This window comes from Hibiscus syriacus, unplaced genomic scaffold (assembly GCF_006381635.1).
Source record: "Hibiscus syriacus cultivar Baekdansim isolate YM2019G1 unplaced genomic scaffold, ASM638163v2 tig00110332_pilon, whole genome shotgun sequence".
In the NCBI taxonomy this organism is placed as follows: Eukaryota; Viridiplantae; Streptophyta; class Magnoliopsida; order Malvales; family Malvaceae; genus Hibiscus; species Hibiscus syriacus.
Window position 1 is genome coordinate 8,868,472 of NW_024062688.1, and position 16,770 is coordinate 8,885,241.

General features: G+C 33.1%; 1 protein-coding gene and 1 pseudogene across 2 annotated transcripts; both read left to right on the forward strand.

Moving 5' to 3' along the window:
• Positions 1-113: 113 nt before the first annotated feature.
• On the forward strand, positions 114-1,882 carry LOC120119727 (SUPPRESSOR OF ABI3-5-like). Of its 2 annotated transcripts, XM_039139545.1 has the most exons (5): positions 114-212; positions 295-386; positions 469-537; positions 1,204-1,379; positions 1,639-1,882. In XM_039139545.1, the coding sequence occupies exons 2-5, from the start codon at positions 348-350 to the stop codon at positions 1,679-1,681; spliced, it is 327 nt and encodes a 108-aa protein (XP_038995476.1). In that variant the 5' UTR covers positions 114-212; positions 295-347; the 3' UTR covers positions 1,682-1,882. The 2 variants fall into 2 exon arrangements, with proteins under 2 accessions (XP_038995476.1, XP_038995475.1); XM_039139544.1 differs by having other exon boundaries at positions 1,204-1,882.
• A 9,764-nt stretch (positions 1,883-11,646) lies between these two features.
• Positions 11,647-16,086, forward strand: LOC120120099 (annotated as a pseudogene).
• The last annotated feature ends 684 nt before the right edge of the window (positions 16,087-16,770 follow it).

A 16,770-nucleotide genomic window follows, 5' to 3' on the forward strand; every position in this document is an offset into this window, starting at 1 on the left:
CAATTATTGTTAATCTATTTCTTTTACTTGGTGGTGCATTTGTTTTGTGTAAATTTGCTTCTCTTTTATTATGTCCAAAGATTATGCTGAGTCGATGTGTCCTTTCTCTTACCCATTTGTGTAGTGTAATGAACCACGCACAGACGATGCTCCAGCAGCTGACATATCTTTATCACATTCAGCATCCTTAGGAAAGAAAGGAACTGATTCAGGTCGGTAGTTGCTGTTATTTTTAGTAGGCTTGTATCAGTGTTTGTGTTATTGCAACAACATATTAAGTTGACATGTAATTAGGTCCTACTCATGTACTGGTTGTTCGTGGGTTGGATGAAAATGCTGATGAGGAAATGCTCCGTTATGAGTTCTCTAAACATGCTCCAATTAAGGTTTATGTTTTTATCATAATTCTCTTTCGATGGTAAACTCTCTTTTACAGCAGCTGCAAAATCTTATGGAATTAATCTGCAGGATCTTCGCCTTGTTAGAGACAAGTTCACTCATGTGTCAAGGGGGTTTGCTTTTGTTCATTTCCATTCGGTAAATCTTACTTCTTTATGGCATTGCTTTCCTATAGAAGCTGTAAATATCAATGAATAAAGCTGACTTTAATTAGTATCATATTTATTGCACAGGTGGGTACAAACGTTGTTTCATGTATTCGAAGAGCTCTTTTCTTTTTCCAACTAATAATTAACATTTTATGCTTTTGTACATTTTTTTGGATAATGGGTTTTTGTACATTTATTTCACAACAATATCATAAAAATAGAATGTGAGACTATTCTATTAAAATAGTGGTCTTTTTGTAAATGTTATCAACCCTCCGTGCTTATCTTTAGGCAATGGAGAGAAAATATCCGCAGCTGTAGGTTGCTTCTGCTGATCTTATTTCATTAACGGTACTTCTAACAAGGTCTTAAAATAAAGCAGAACAACAGTATTTGACACATAACTGACCCTGCATCATGGGGCCGCCGGTACTATACAATGCTTATACCTGTGTGCTCTGTTAAAGGATGTGTGAAAGCTATGGCTTACTTATATTTTTCTGCCTCTACCTTTTTCCTCTATAGGATGTTTTTCTATAGTTATAATGAATTGCCAGCAGAAGGGTAAAAAAACGAAAAAAAAGTATAGCGCTTTTGGTTGGCAGAATTATTTTTAATGTATAAGCTATGATTGAAAATGTTTGATATCATGTAGGTTGGTGATGCCACAAAAACTCTAGAAGCTACAAATGGAACAACGCTTGAGAAGAATGGGCAAATCCTAAGAGTAGCGTATGCAAAAAGCATTCTTGGGCCTGGATCCGGGGCATCGGGAGCTTCACAGTCAAGCAGCCTACTGCTGCAATTGAGGCTGCAGCATTTTCTCAACAGGTATTTGATGGTCTCTTTAGCTTTAATGAAGATGTCAGCTATGATACTGTTTTGAAAATCATATTAGCTGCCATGCAGTGTAGAAGCATTTGTGTTGAACCTCTAACCTCAATCATGTGTTTACAAAATGCATTTTAGTGTTTAGTTATCTCTTCCGTATGATGCTTTACATTTATTTCTCCCATTTTTTATTCTGAATGTATTGTATCAAGTATCAAGTATCAAGGAGTCCTTTCGAGAAAATTTGTTGTTGTAGCAGATTTCAACAAATTAAACTAAGAGCATACAACACCGCTGAATGAGAAGAGTGCAGCAAGCAAATTGATGTGGCTTGAAGGCTGAATTAGGGCTGAATAGATGAGTAAGAAAGAAGATGGAACTTCAGAAAACTTAGGGTTATAAAACTCCAGTTTCTTTCTACTAGTTCAAGAAAAGTAACTAGAATAATGCGGCTGTAAATATTTTACAGCCTATTTATACTAGGTTTATATATAAATTTGTAATCCCAGTGCAAGATCTAAAACCTCAAGATGAGAGGGAAGGCATTATATCTGATAAAAGCCATAAAAGAAGTGGGAAGTACAAATTAAAGGAGAAAATAGAAGAAGCTATTACTTGTAAAATATGTCATTATAAGGTGTCATTTAAAGCAATATTTTCCCTCTTTTTAGAGAAAGAGAGGTTATTACTGGACCTCAGCTTGCTGGGTTAGCTTCAAGGCTGGATAAGATTTTCAATTGTGGCATATTTCTACCAGTTGGCGTGGTCTTGAAGCTTAAAAGAAGCAATCGTAACGTATTTCTGCAGATTAGGAAACTGTAGACACCCTAATTTGTTGACAAGACAATTGCTTTTGCAGTATTTCATCTTCTTTATTGTAGGAAAACTGCGCGAAGTGTATTATCTCTTTTCATAAGATTGTTAACATTTATCCCCTTTGTTTTAGACGTATATGAGATTTAAGATTCATGAATATTTTGGACACGATGGTGAAAAAGTCTTTGTTAGTTATTGACTTATTGTTTTCAATGTGGAGTTAATCAATTAAAATGTTGTAAGGCCATTAAATATGACTGATTTGTCGGTTGTGTATTATAACCTATTAAAGTTTTCATGTCTTTTGTATGGTTAGTTGTCTTTCTTCTGTTGCATTTTATGGTGCGTACAATTTAGCAAGGGTGCGAAAAGTTTGACATTTAAACACACTTTCCCTACTTAATACTTTTGGGACATAATCGGAGCGGGTCTGCTCTATTGCAACCATAATTATTCTCTCTAATAGTTTCATTATTGTTCTCCATATTGGCATCATTAGACTTGGTGCCTTTTTTTAGAAGAAGAATGGTTTTGAATATCGAGTCTTGTATTCGTTAACATACATTTAGTGTAACACCCCAACCCGTATCCGACCCGGATACGAATCCGAGGTGTCACATTGACCTTTAAAAACATGTACTTGTATAAAATAGTGAGTAATTTAAAACTTTTATAACATATAAATGACTAATTTACATAAAAGACATTTTCATTATTACAAAACCAATCAGAGCATGTATCTTTCACTTATTATTTACATATAACTATTCGAAACATTTATAAAACGGTTCATAGCTTAAACAATAGATTCTTTTGAAAACATGCCAACTAGAACTTTATATACTAAAATACATATTATTCACATCTTTTCTGATCTGACCTTTAGTAAGAAGAACTGACTTGTCTTGCTCCACATTGCTCTTTACTCTTCTCGAAACCTACGTGTAAATCACTTACACACTAAGTCAAAGATTTAGTGAGGCATATAAACATATAAGGTAAACGGTAACTAATAATCATACCTAAACAATTACTACTATCATTTCATACCACTCATACTTTTACATGTAACAAATATATGCATACATATATGTCATTATCATTCATATCTCTTATCTCATGTTCCTATGATCTCTTATGTCCATATCATATAACATATACCATAACCAATTGCACATATACATATCATGTCATGTAAACTATATATATATACTATCATAAAACACGTACACCCAAGCAATTATATTATCATCTTCATTTCTTTCTTATTTTATCACTATCATTGATTTCTTTCATCATATGGTTTTATAAGTTACCATTTGTACAATCAATATCACCCATGAAATTCCACAAGGAAACAAACATATCATCATATCATTTTATTAATATTATCTATTTAATAGCCCATGATAATCATGTGAGAACTAAAGATATGCGTGTACATAGAGGTTGTGCACTAACGCTGTCACCACAACTCATATAATTGCACCGAAGTGCCACATATAATTGCACCGAAGTGCCGCGTAGAATTGCACCGTAGTGCCATATAATAATGTCCATAAGGACCACATATCATTCCTTAAGAATCATATACATATGCTAGGGATCAAGTATGTGTCTCACCAGACTTCACACATGTTCCAAAGAATACATATATGTCCCGAAGGACCACAATGTCCCGAAAGACCGCATATCATTCCTTAAGAATCATATACATATGCTAGGGATCAAGTATGTGCCTCACCAGACTTCACACATGTTCCAAAGAATACATATATGTCCCGAAGGACCACAATGTCCCGAAGGACCACATAGACCCTCGACTCTTGGCATGCCAACTATACCCCTAGCTCTCATGACACATAACATGGGTATTATCTTTTATATCCTTTTTCATATTCATGTAACCGTATCATATATTCATATAAGCTCATGGTTTCCTTCACATATACATGTAATCACGTAGTTCATATCCATTCTCATATGAGTTCATATTCATATAAACATAGGATTCACTTTCACATATCACATATACTTTCTTTTCATATAACTCATGTCTTGTGATCATGTAAACACGTATCACATAAAAGAACATGTCAAACATATCACATAACTGATATAATATTCTCATATATTCATGTAGTTCAGTATCACATATCATATGAATCATATAATTTATGTCACATATACTTATGCATACATAAAATTCACCAATCAAATAACATTTTAAGAGTTACTTATTACCATAGTAACTCCGTCACTGGCTCATTGCAAGCAAATGCTTATTCGATAACATAAGTATAATGAAATTGCACTCACCTGGCCTCACTAGTCCATTCCAATCTCTTATCTTCCCTTTTTATCGATATTACTTGTCAATGATTCCGGAACTCGTTTAGGCTCTGAATCTACATAATTATACATTTTAAGACAATTATTAGATACCTACACCTTGTAATTTGATACTAGCAACTTAAACGAACTTATTAAACCAATATTACAATTTTCCTTTAGGGGGGAATCGGTTCCCTCCTGTGGGAGTATCGGTTCCCCCTTGACATTCTGGAATTCTGTCGTTTGAGAGGGTATCGGTATCCCTTTGAATGGGTACCGATTCCCCCTAACCCAGAAATCATTTTTCAGCACGAAAATTACTTCATTTCCTCTTAAACACTCCATATATCATCCCCTTTTTCATTATTAACTCTAGTACACATACTTAAACCAATCTATATTCATTTAATTCATCTTAAACCTCAAAATCCTATCTTCCATATGTAATTCAATAATTACATCCATTTTGCAATATGTTTCAAATCCAATTCTATTACTCCAAATCTCTTAATTTAACTATTGACAAGTCAAATTCAACTTAAAATTCAACTTATCAACTTTATTTCAAGATTTCATTCAAAAACTCAAAATCTTTAATCTCTCCTAATTCCACCATCCTTTGTTTTTAAGATGATTTAAACTTTCCTGAAGCTTAGTTATCATCTAATAATCAAAACCCAACCTTAAAATCAACAATTCATTTATAAATAAAGAAACTTACCTTTGGCTCTTGGCTTCCACGTGAAGAAGAAGAAGAAAAGAGAAGAGAACTCTGGAGAATTCTCTCCCTTTCCACGTGTATATAATTCCATTTTTTTATTCCTTAAATGATCAAATGACCATTTTACCCTTTATTTCCTTTAATAATTACTAAATAACCTTCATCATATATATCCAATAATCATTGAACTATTTCATTCTTCTACTTTAGTCATCAAATTCTGAAACTTTACAAATTGATCACTAACCCATAATTTGGGATGTTACAAATCTCCCCTCCTTTTAAAAAAATTCGTCCTCGAATTTTCACTGCACATCCTGAGAAGGACATATCTTCTAACGTTCTCAAGCTGCTTTCTGAAGTTAATCTTTTGTATCATCTTTAATAACTTGGTTCTTATCTTTCCAATTATTCGACTACCTTTTTACTTTATATCTCCTATCATGTCACTTATCAGATAGACAATAACATTAATTCTTATTACTCAAACTCATAAATCAATCAAATTCCTTGTCAATCTTCAATTGTCTTTCAAGAATCACCAAACTTTTATTTCATCCTTACTTGACTGACTCCAAAACTTCCTTAATACATATAAATCTTTATTCATTTTTCTGACTACATTCACTTGACCAAGAAACATAACCTTAAATCTTCATCATAACTGATTAAACATACACTTTGCATAACTAAACAATTTCTCATATTACCTGACATACCTTTCTTACTTCTGGTTAAACTTATAACCTATATCTCAACATAATCTTTATCACATCTAATTCTTTAAACTTCATCCTTTTATTTTCTTCATAACTCAAAATCTTCTTATACACCAATCATATCTTTCTTTCATGTTCACATACTATTTTCCTATCACTTAAACTCATCTCTGATTACCAATCTTTATTATATCTTTATAACTTTACTAATTACTTCACTTATACAGAACCCCATTCTTATCGTATCTTGCTTGTATTTTCTTCCATCAAAATTTTCTTTAAAACACATAAATATTTATCTCCTTGCCTATATCATATCTATATGATCAAAATACACAACCACATCCAGATTCGTATCTCATTTGATTAACTTACTTTATGTTTCCTTCAAATCTGATAATTCTAACATCCATGCCACTATAGCTAATTAATAACAACTTTTCAATCTAGGGCGTAAGCCCTGATCAAATTAATCATACACATCATTTCAGTTAAAATCATCCCAGTGTAATTCACTTATTGAACCCATACTCTCATTCATATACAGTATTATACCTTGTCTCCTTTATTACCTTTCATTTCAATGATTAAAATACATAACCATATCTCAATCCACACCATACATAATTAGCTTACCCTGAAATCATCTTCAAATCCTTTAACTTTAATACACTACTATCTTATAACTCTGTTAGTCAACATCGATTCTTCCAATCTAAAACATAAACCTTCATCGAACCATTCATACACATTCTTTGCAGTCAGAATTATTTCAACAATAGTTTACTCAACTAATCAAATAAACATTCAATCTCATACACCATGTCACTTTCATTATTCAAGCTTAACATTCTAACTTCCTTTATTTATAAACTGATCATTGATGTACCCATACTTAAACTCTTCTTATCAATCCTTAATTTTACTCAAACATTCGAATCCTCACTTCCTTCACTCTATCACTTTACTATAATCACAATATACAACTGTATCCAGATTCACTTCATATTTGGTTATCATAACCTACCATATCTTGAAATCTTGTAATTTCAATACATTCCGTCCCATAATCTTGTTAGCCCACGCTAACTCTTTCCATCTTAAATACAAAAACAGTATCTACCTCACTTGATACATTTAAAATACTTCTTATCCTTCACATTATTTAATTTCTAACAAAACACTTAATCCATTCCTTGATCTTTATCCATTTATCCTTTTATAATCCGCATTGTCTTATACATAACTAAACCATATCATGTTCTTCATACTCCCATGCTCTTTTATATCACATATATTTATCCTTAACTATCACTCCTTATCACATTTTCATTACTTTGATAGTCAACTTTACTCACACAAAACCTTATTCTTTACCATTCTTATACTTATGTTTTCTCCACTTGTTTTAAAAAAATCACCAGATTTCAATACTCATCTAATCCATTTAAAATACTTTTTCTGCTTCGATTTACATAACTTCTAAAAGAGCTTTTAACCCAATTCACAAGGGTTGTCTTTAACCCTGACTTATCCTCAATTAACTTTTTGTTTAATCTTTCAAGATCAAACCTACGGTTGGAGTCTGTCAAACTCTCATCTGATTTGATTCTCTGACGGAGAATACAACTAATTCATGTCTGGTTTAAAGTTGAACCAGAATCTCTACCTTTCTTTGATGGTGCTAAAATTCTATGAAGCACTAATTCTCTTAATCATCTGAGATTTTATTTCTCCAAACTTTTCGTTCTGAGCTTTTTCTCTTTAAAGCTTTAACACAATTAACCATTTCTTGAAACGATAACAAATTCAAAACCAGTAACACTCTTTTAATTTAAGGCGCAAGTCCTAACAACAAATCACATGTATCATTTTCAGTAGGAATTAACTCAACAGCAATTCTGCTTAGCTTAATAAACTTATAATCATACTTATACATGGTGTAATTCCCTTGTTTCAAGCTCGTGTATTCCAGTTTCATCTGTCTTATAAACTGGTCATCAATGCACTTATTCTTGAACTCTTATACAATTCTAATCACATCATTTAATCTTTTAACGTTCTTATGGTGATAATTGTCTACCATACTAACTTACCAAAGTAGTAACAAAACTACTCAATTCAACATCTCCACTTTGAAGAAATGAAAATCTTCTATCATATCATTCAACCAAAGGTCTATAACAATAGAACCTTCCTCAAATCCACCCTTGAACTTGGGTGCTCGCAACTTTATCAACTAATTTGATACATTCATTCTATGAGTTAAAGAAGTATAAATTGAAAACACATCAGAACATTCTTCAACATGAAGAATAATTTTCCAAATTTTATACAGGCATTTCCTGAGGTGTTCGCTCTTCTCCCTGCCTGGCCAGGGCAGGTGAATGCTATTACCTTCAGGTTTATTACCTTTCACTTCTTTCGAAGCTCTTATTATCATACTTCTATTATCACATAATAATCTATTTTTTATTAGCAAGACAGCATACTCCTTACACTATCAGATAAGAATTTTTCACTTTGAGTTGGCATGTACACTTTTTAAAACACTTCTGACTTCGATTTAAGCCTAGAATCGGCTAAACCGTAGCTCTGATACCATTAAATGTAACACCCCAACCCGTATCCGACCCGGATACGAATCCGAGGTGTCACATTGACCTTTAAAAACATGTACTTGTATAAAATAGTGAATAATTTAAAACTTTTATAACATATAAATGACTAATTTACATAAAAGACATTTTCATTATTACAAAACAAATCAGAGCATGTATCTTTCACTTATTATTTACATATAACTATTCGAAACATTTATAAAACGGTTCATAGCTTAAACAATAGATTCTTTTGAAAACATGCAACTAGAACTTTATATACTAAAATACCTATTATTCACATCTTTTCTGATCTGACCTTTAGTAAGAAGAACTGACCTGCCTTGCTCCACATTGCTCTTTACTCTTCTCGAAACCTACGTGTAAATCACTTACACGCTAAGTCAAAGACTTAGTGAGGCATATAAACATATAAGGTAAACGGTAACTAATAATCATACCTAAACAATTACTACTATCATTTCATACCACTCATACTTTTACATGTAACAAATATATGCATACATATATGTCATTATCATTCATATCTCTTATCTCATGTTCTTATGATCTCTTATGTCCATATCATATAACATATACCATAACCAATTGCACATATACATATCATGTCATGTAAACTATATATATATACTATCATAAAACACGTACACCCAAGCAATTATATTATCATCTTCATTTCTTTCTTATTTTATCACTATCATTGATTCCTTTCATCATATGGTTTTATAAGTTACCATTTGTATAATCAATATCACCCATGAAATTCCACAAGGAAACAAACATATCATCATATCATTTTATTAATATTATCTATTTAATAGCCCATGATAATCATGTGAGAACTAAAGATATGCGAGTACATAGAGGTTGTGCACTAACGCTGTCACCACAGCTCATATAATTGCACCGAAGTGCCACATATAATTATACCGAAGTGCCGCGTAGAATTGCACCGTAGTGCCATATAATAATGTCCATAAGGGCCACATATCATTCCTTAAGAATCATATACATATGCTAGGGATCAAGTATGTGTCTCACCAGACTTCATACATGTTCCAAAGAATACATATATGTCCCGAAAGACCATAATGCCCCGAAGGACCACATATCATTCTTTAAGAATCATATACATATGCTAGGGATCAAGTATGTGCCTCACCAGACTTCACACATGTTCCAAAGAATACATATATGTCCCGAAGGACCACAATGTCCCGAAGGACCACATAGACCCTCGACTCTTGGCATGCCAACTATACCCCTAGCTCTCATGACACATAACATGGGCATTATCTTTTATATCATTTTTCATATATATGTAACCATATCATATATTCATATAAGCTCATGGTTTCCTTCACATATACATGTAATCACGTAGTTCATATCCATTCTCATATGAGTTCATATTCATATAAACATAAGATTCACTTTCACATATCACATATACTTTCTCTTTCATATAACTCATGTCTTGTGATCATGTAAACACGTATCACATAAAAGAACATGTCAAACATATCACACAACTGATATAATATTCTCATATATTCATGTAGTTCAGTATCACATATCATATGAATCATATAATTTATGTCACATATACTCATGCATACATAAAATTCACAAATCAAATAACATTTTAAGAGTTACTTATTACCATAGTAACTCTGTCACTGGCTCATTGCAAGCAAATGCTTATTCGATAACATAAGTACAATGAAATTGCACTCACCTGGCCTCACTAGTCCATTCCAATCTCTTATCTTCCCTTTTTATCGATATTACTTGTCAATGATTCCGGAACTCGTTTAGGCTCTGAATCTACATAATTATACATTTTAAGACAATTATTAGATACCTACACCTTGTAATTTGATACTAGCAACTTAAACGAACTTATTAAACCAATATTACAATTTTCCTTTAGGGGGGAATCGGTTTCCTCCTGTGGGGGTATCGGTTCCCCCTTGACATTCTGGAATTCTGTCGTTTGAGAGGGTATCGGTACCCCTTTGAATGGGTACCGATTCCCCCTAAACCAGAAATCATTTTTCAGCACGAAAATTACTTCATTTCCTCTCAAACACTCCATATATCATCTCCTTTTTCATTCTTAACTCTAGTACACATATTTAAACCAATCTATATTCATTTAATTCATCTTAAACCTCAAAATCTTATCTTCCATATGTAATTCAATAATTACATCCATTTTGCAATATGTTTCAAATCCAATTCTATTACTCTAAATCTCTTAATTTAACTATTGACAAGTCAAATTCAACTTAAAATTCAACTTATCAACTTTATTTCAAGATTTCATTCAAAAACTCAAAATCTTTAATCTCTCCTAATTCCACCATCCTTTGTTTTTAAGATGATTTAAGCTTTCCTTAAGCTTAGTTATCATCTAATAATCAAAACCCAACCTTAAAATCAACAATTTATTTATAAACAAAGAAACTTACCTTTGGCTCTTGGCTTCCACGTGAAGAAGAAGAAGAAAGGAGAAGAGAACTCTGGAGAATTCTCTCCCTTTCCACGTGTATATAATTCCATTTTTTTATTCCTTAAATGATCAAATGACCATTTTACCCTTTATTTCCTTTAATAATTACTAAATAACATTCATCATATATATCCAATAATTATTGAACTATTTCATTCTTCTACTTTAGTCATCAAATTCTGAAACTTTACAAATTGGTCACTAACCCATAATTTGGGATGTTACATTTAGTATGTGAACGAATATGAAGGGAGTTTTTAATGAGACCTCCAACTTCTATAAAAAAAAACATCGAGTCTTGTATTGTGTGGCTAATGGAGGTGAATTGCTAGAACAGAACCTACCAGTGTTGTGGCTAGAGTTGTTCATATTGACATCATCAGAGATGGTGCCTTTATTTTCCTTATTCGATTTTGTATGTGGAGTCTACTCTTGTACATAACCTACTTTAAGCCAGATGTCAACCCCAAAAAATGTTCCTAATTAGTTTTTCCAATGATTTGCAAATTTCTTTTGTTTTTTAGCTTATATAATATGTAATATGCCCAGTGATGATTCCTTGCAGGTTCTCTTTCTGTTTTTTAAGCTTTTCGAAATTTTCTGTAATTACACAGTACACAGTTTATTTCCTGCGTCCTAGTTCATCTTAGTTCCAGATGCTTCTTGGACTCAGTATTGCCATTTATCCTTTTAGTATGATGCTGCTGGATGGACACCAAGGGTGCGTTTGGTTCACGGAATGTAAGATTACCAGTGGGAATAAAAGATTACCAGGGAATAGGATTACTGGGAATGTTGTATTTTGTGTTTGGTTGGTTTAGCAGAAATGTAAGATTACCGTGTTTGGTCAAAGGAATAAAAGATTATTGGAATGTATATTTGACCAAATTGTCCTTATTATATATTTGTATAATATTACAAATTGTAAAATATTTATATATTTTCTTTAAAAAATTAAATTCATAATATTTATATAATTTTTTTACAAAATTAAAAATATAAAAAATGTTTAATGAAAGGGTAAAAAAAATTTAACCCCTAAACTTCATATAAAATTTTAATTATAGACTTTTTTTGTAAATCTAAAATAATTTAAGGATAAATTTGTAATTTAACATTCGTAGAATTTTTATTATTCAATGACAGAAGAAGGATATTTTTGAAAAAAAATAAAAATTTAAGGGCATTTTAGTCCAAAACGCCGGTAATGTTACAATACCTAAGGGAAGGGAGGTAATGACATTCCCCGGTAATATACCCCAAAAAATCTACTATTGGTAATAAAACATTACCGGGAATGAGATTCCCGGCCAACCAAACATGGGAATGTGGGATTCCCATCCCATGGGAATCCCACATTCCTTGAACCAAACACCCCCCAAGGGTATATAATCCGGATGACAAACAGTCTACTAGCTGGCAGGAGCAAGTTACTGGTACAGTTCCAGTTCAACAAGATGGTACGGCCTTGCATTCTGGATTTGTATGGGACGAAGCCTCTGGTTACTACTTTGATGCTGCTTCTGGGTTTTACTACGATGGAAATACAGGTTCATTTTTGCATTTTCTTCTAGCTTTCTATGATGGCTTTTTTCTCTATTTTTTTTGGCAATTTGGGAATCAAAATTAGGATCCTGGAGTTTTTGATTTTTTTTTTAAATTTAACATAAGTTTTCTTATAGGGGAATGGAACTATTATATCATTATCAGTTGCATTAATTGGGGGTGCATTTATTGTTGCAACTGCTTTCTTGCTCATAAAATTCTCATTACGCATGGTCCCCAGCTCAAGTTGTCATTGGGGGGGGTGTGGTTAGGTTGAGTCATAGCTTCAACCCTTACCAAGAACAGATAGATTGAATAGAACATGGGAATCAATCTGTGTTGGTAAAAGGATATATACTCGTGCTATTTCTCTTGGAGACAGACATGAAGTTATATGCTTATGCTTGACAAATTATGATCGAAAGTGTGCTGTATATGAAATTGGCTTTGTTGCTCATTGGTTAAGCTGGCAAACATTATATTTGATGGAAAGTAGGGTTAGGGTTCTGGAGTGAATTATGGTTCGACTTCATTGGCATGTGTTAAGCTGTCAATTCATTTTCGATGAGACTCGAGGAGAAAGTTGGATAATATGTAGGTTTTGAGATTACAAAAAGCTCTGATACATATATTAATGAACCATAAAAGATGATACTTCGTGACAGAAATGTTGCTAAATGTAACAGAAATTACTAATAAATAATTAGACCATGACTTTTATAAAAAAAAAAAATTAGACTATGACCTAATGGTTACTGAAAATAATTGAACTAATTCAGCTTCTAAAGAACAATTATCCAACTGAGCAGTCAATGTGCCACAGAACTATTAACTATACTAGTAATTGAACAACTTTTATTCTTGTATGGAGGAAAAATTTGAATGTTTCTATGTCAATGCTTACATACGGGAATTTTTTTTGGTTCATTTTAAAGTTCTTTACTTTTGGAGCTAAGTATGTGATAATGCTTTATTGTTGCAAGTTTAGACCTAATTTCTTTTAGTTGTTCAACGTGCAGGTCTTTATTATGATGGTAAAAGTGGGATCTGGTATTCATACGATAACCAATCTCAGCAGTACATCCCTTATGATCAGAATGACAACAAAACACCTAATAAGCAGTCTGAATCTTCCAAGGGAACTGATAGTAGGAAGGTAGTAATATCTGCACCTGCTGCTACGGTCACTTCAGTTGAGAAGGCAGCCTCTTTACCTGATGCAGTTCAAGCTGCTGCAACAGCAGCACTAGCTGCAGAGAAGAAAGAGAAGGAAAAAGCAAAAGAGATAAAACTTTTTTCGAAAAGCAGTATACTGGCTAATAAGAAGAAAATGAATAATGTTTTGACAATGTGGAAACAGAGGAGTCATGAAGGGCAGGCAACCCATATAACTCTTGATGAAAATCACTTGTCTGCATCATCTGAGGATAGACCTCTGCCATCTGGACAAGATGTCAAGAGTAAAGTTAAATTTGACGTGATGGGCCAGAAGGATAGTAATACATCAAGTTCAGGAGTCAATACAACCGCCCAAGCTGCGTTTACTGGGGGTTTGGAATCTCAAGTAAAGGCAAGGCCTGTAAGCAACAGCTCAGGGGGAACTTTAACGGGAGTAATAAGAGGCTCGGCTAGAGGGGTGGTGAAGTCTGATACCCCATACTCTGGATCATCCGCTAGAGTTTCCAATTCAGCTGTTATTGGAAGTGCTGAAGTTTCATCAACTAATTTAGATATGCCCGCAGTTATGACTCCGTTCAGGACTGATGCATCTGCATTGGGTTCTTATACACCTTCAGCTGTATCTGAGACTGGTAAAAAAAGGTTTTCTGAAACGTCAGTGCTTTCTACCACCAACAAGGAGCAGTCTCAAACCGGTTACAGAGATCGTGCGACTGAGAGGAGGAACTTGTATGGTTCGTCATCTTCCACTAGAGATGATTTACCTGACTAGGAGCTCATGAATTCAAGGAGCTGTTTGTTTGTCTCTTAATGGAACTATTCAGCGCTGAATGTTAAACCGTTCAACATTCAGTTTCGTACCTCTGAATGATTCAGTGCTGATTGATTCAGTAAAACAGTGTTGAATGATTCAACACAGAAGTGCATTCTGAATGATTTAGAGCCATTATCAAATAATGTCATATTCAGAGCTAATTCATACAGAACCTCTAAATCATTCAACATTTGAATCATTCAGCGCTTAATTATTCTGAAATAAACAAACAATCCCTAAGCTTGTTTATCAGTATTGAATGTTAGTCATCTCGAAAATAGACCTAATATTTATTCTAAATATTGCTTATTCAGAGGTCTTGGCTCTATGACTTGATGGCTTCTTTGTTTTATTTATAAAAATTTCTATTAATTTATGAGAAATTCTCTTTCAAGATTGAGATATGGCATTAAAAAAATTCTCCTCAGATCCAATGCCTTTCCCACCTGGTGTTGGAGGTAGTCGTGGGGTTGTTCCAGATGATGTTCAAAGCTTTGAGGTGATCACAGCAGAGAAAGCAATTGATGAGAAAAATGTGGGCAACCAAATGCTTTGCAATATGGGTTGGCATGAAGAATTGGTACCATTCTCTCCTTTACTTTTTAGTTGTTTATTTTTTTGTTTGCCAAGTGCAATTTAGTTTCTTGTTTTACCCTGTAGCTTTGCTTTTATCCTCCCTACCTCGAAAAGAAAAACCCGAGGAGTTTCCATTTTCTCATGCCCCGGTTATTTTTTTGTTTGCCAAGTGCTATTTAGTTTCTTGTTTACAAGACATATTAGATGATATACATGTCCTTTTGAAAGGACCCTCCAATTATATGGAAAAACATCTTCCAAGACGTGATCCTCATATAACACTTCTTTCCCCAAGTCCAAGCAACGATACTCAAACCCTTTGATTTTGTTCTATTGTAACGCTTACTCCCATGCCTAAGCAACAAGGACTCAAAACCCTTTGCATTCATTCTATTGGAAGGTAAAACGATAATAAGCTTACAAAGAGAATGTAGATGTTTATGCATCAGTACTAGTTACATTGCGACTGTATTTCTCTCTCTCTCAATTGTAGGTAAAATAGAGAGATAAATTAAGTGGTTACATAAGTTGCTATTTTTTCATATTTGAAGCAGAGAGTTCTAACAAAATGTTCCTTTTGTAAATCTGGGGGAATGCTTCCCTTTGTTTTGTTGTTTAGTGGAAATGAAATGAAAAAAAGGGATTGGGGAAGGATAGAAGTGGAATGAAAGGACCGGTACAAGCGCAGGCAACGGACGGTAGAGCAGGACTCGGAAGCCAGACAAAGAAGTTGGACCCAAGCCTTGAGGTGCAAGCCGGTGATAGTTACAAAACTGTGATTCATAAGAAAGCGATTGCTAGGTTTCGTAAAATGTCTTAGCATCCAATAGGTAGAAACTATGTGAAAATTAGTTGTTCATACATATATACGTCATTTCGGAAAGAAATTCATATTTATGGCCGTTATAGTTTTGATGTGACCTGAGTTGAGCTTTCGAATTCGATTTTAGAAATCAGATCGGATCGATCCCACTGGATCAATCATGAACCCGTTGGTCTAAGATTTCCTCCATAGTAATGGAATCGGAGAATAGACCAACCAGCAGAAATCGGTTTGAACTGAGATTTGGATGAATTTTTCTGGTTGGTTGGTACGGTAAGGATAGAAAATTTGTAAATTTAATTTGAGTTATAAATTGAAAAGACAAATGATAAATTTTAGTTATTTGATTAAATATTTTAGGGTAAATTATATCAGTAACCATCTAATTATTGACCCCTTTTCATTTTGACATCATTTTATAAATTTACTCTATAATTATACATTGGTATAATTATACATGTAGTCTTTATTACTTACACATTTTATAAATTTAGTTTTAATTTCAATTTAATTTAAAAAATTTACTCTATAATCAAGAAATTTCACGTGTCAATTGATTATAATGACATTTTTTAAAATCAATTTTAATATTTTAATTAAATAATATTTCAACCAATGAGCTGTTAACATCAAATGGAAAATGTATCAAACTTTTTTTGTTGTCGAAAATATGACATTTGGGGGAATAAAATCGATGATCAAAGGTATCTCTAACAAATCCTCAACCA

Coding starts and splice junctions, on each gene's coding strand:
- LOC120119727 (XM_039139544.1), top strand. CDS start 348: ATGCTCCGTTATGAGTTCTCTAAACATGCTCCAATTAAG. Junction 387..468: donor CTAAACATGCTCCAATTAAG/GTTTATGTTTTT, acceptor ATTAATCTGCAG/GATCTTCGCCTTGTTAGAGA. Junction 538..1,203: donor CTTTTGTTCATTTCCATTCG/GTAAATCTTACT, acceptor GATATCATGTAG/GTTGGTGATGCCACAAAAAC.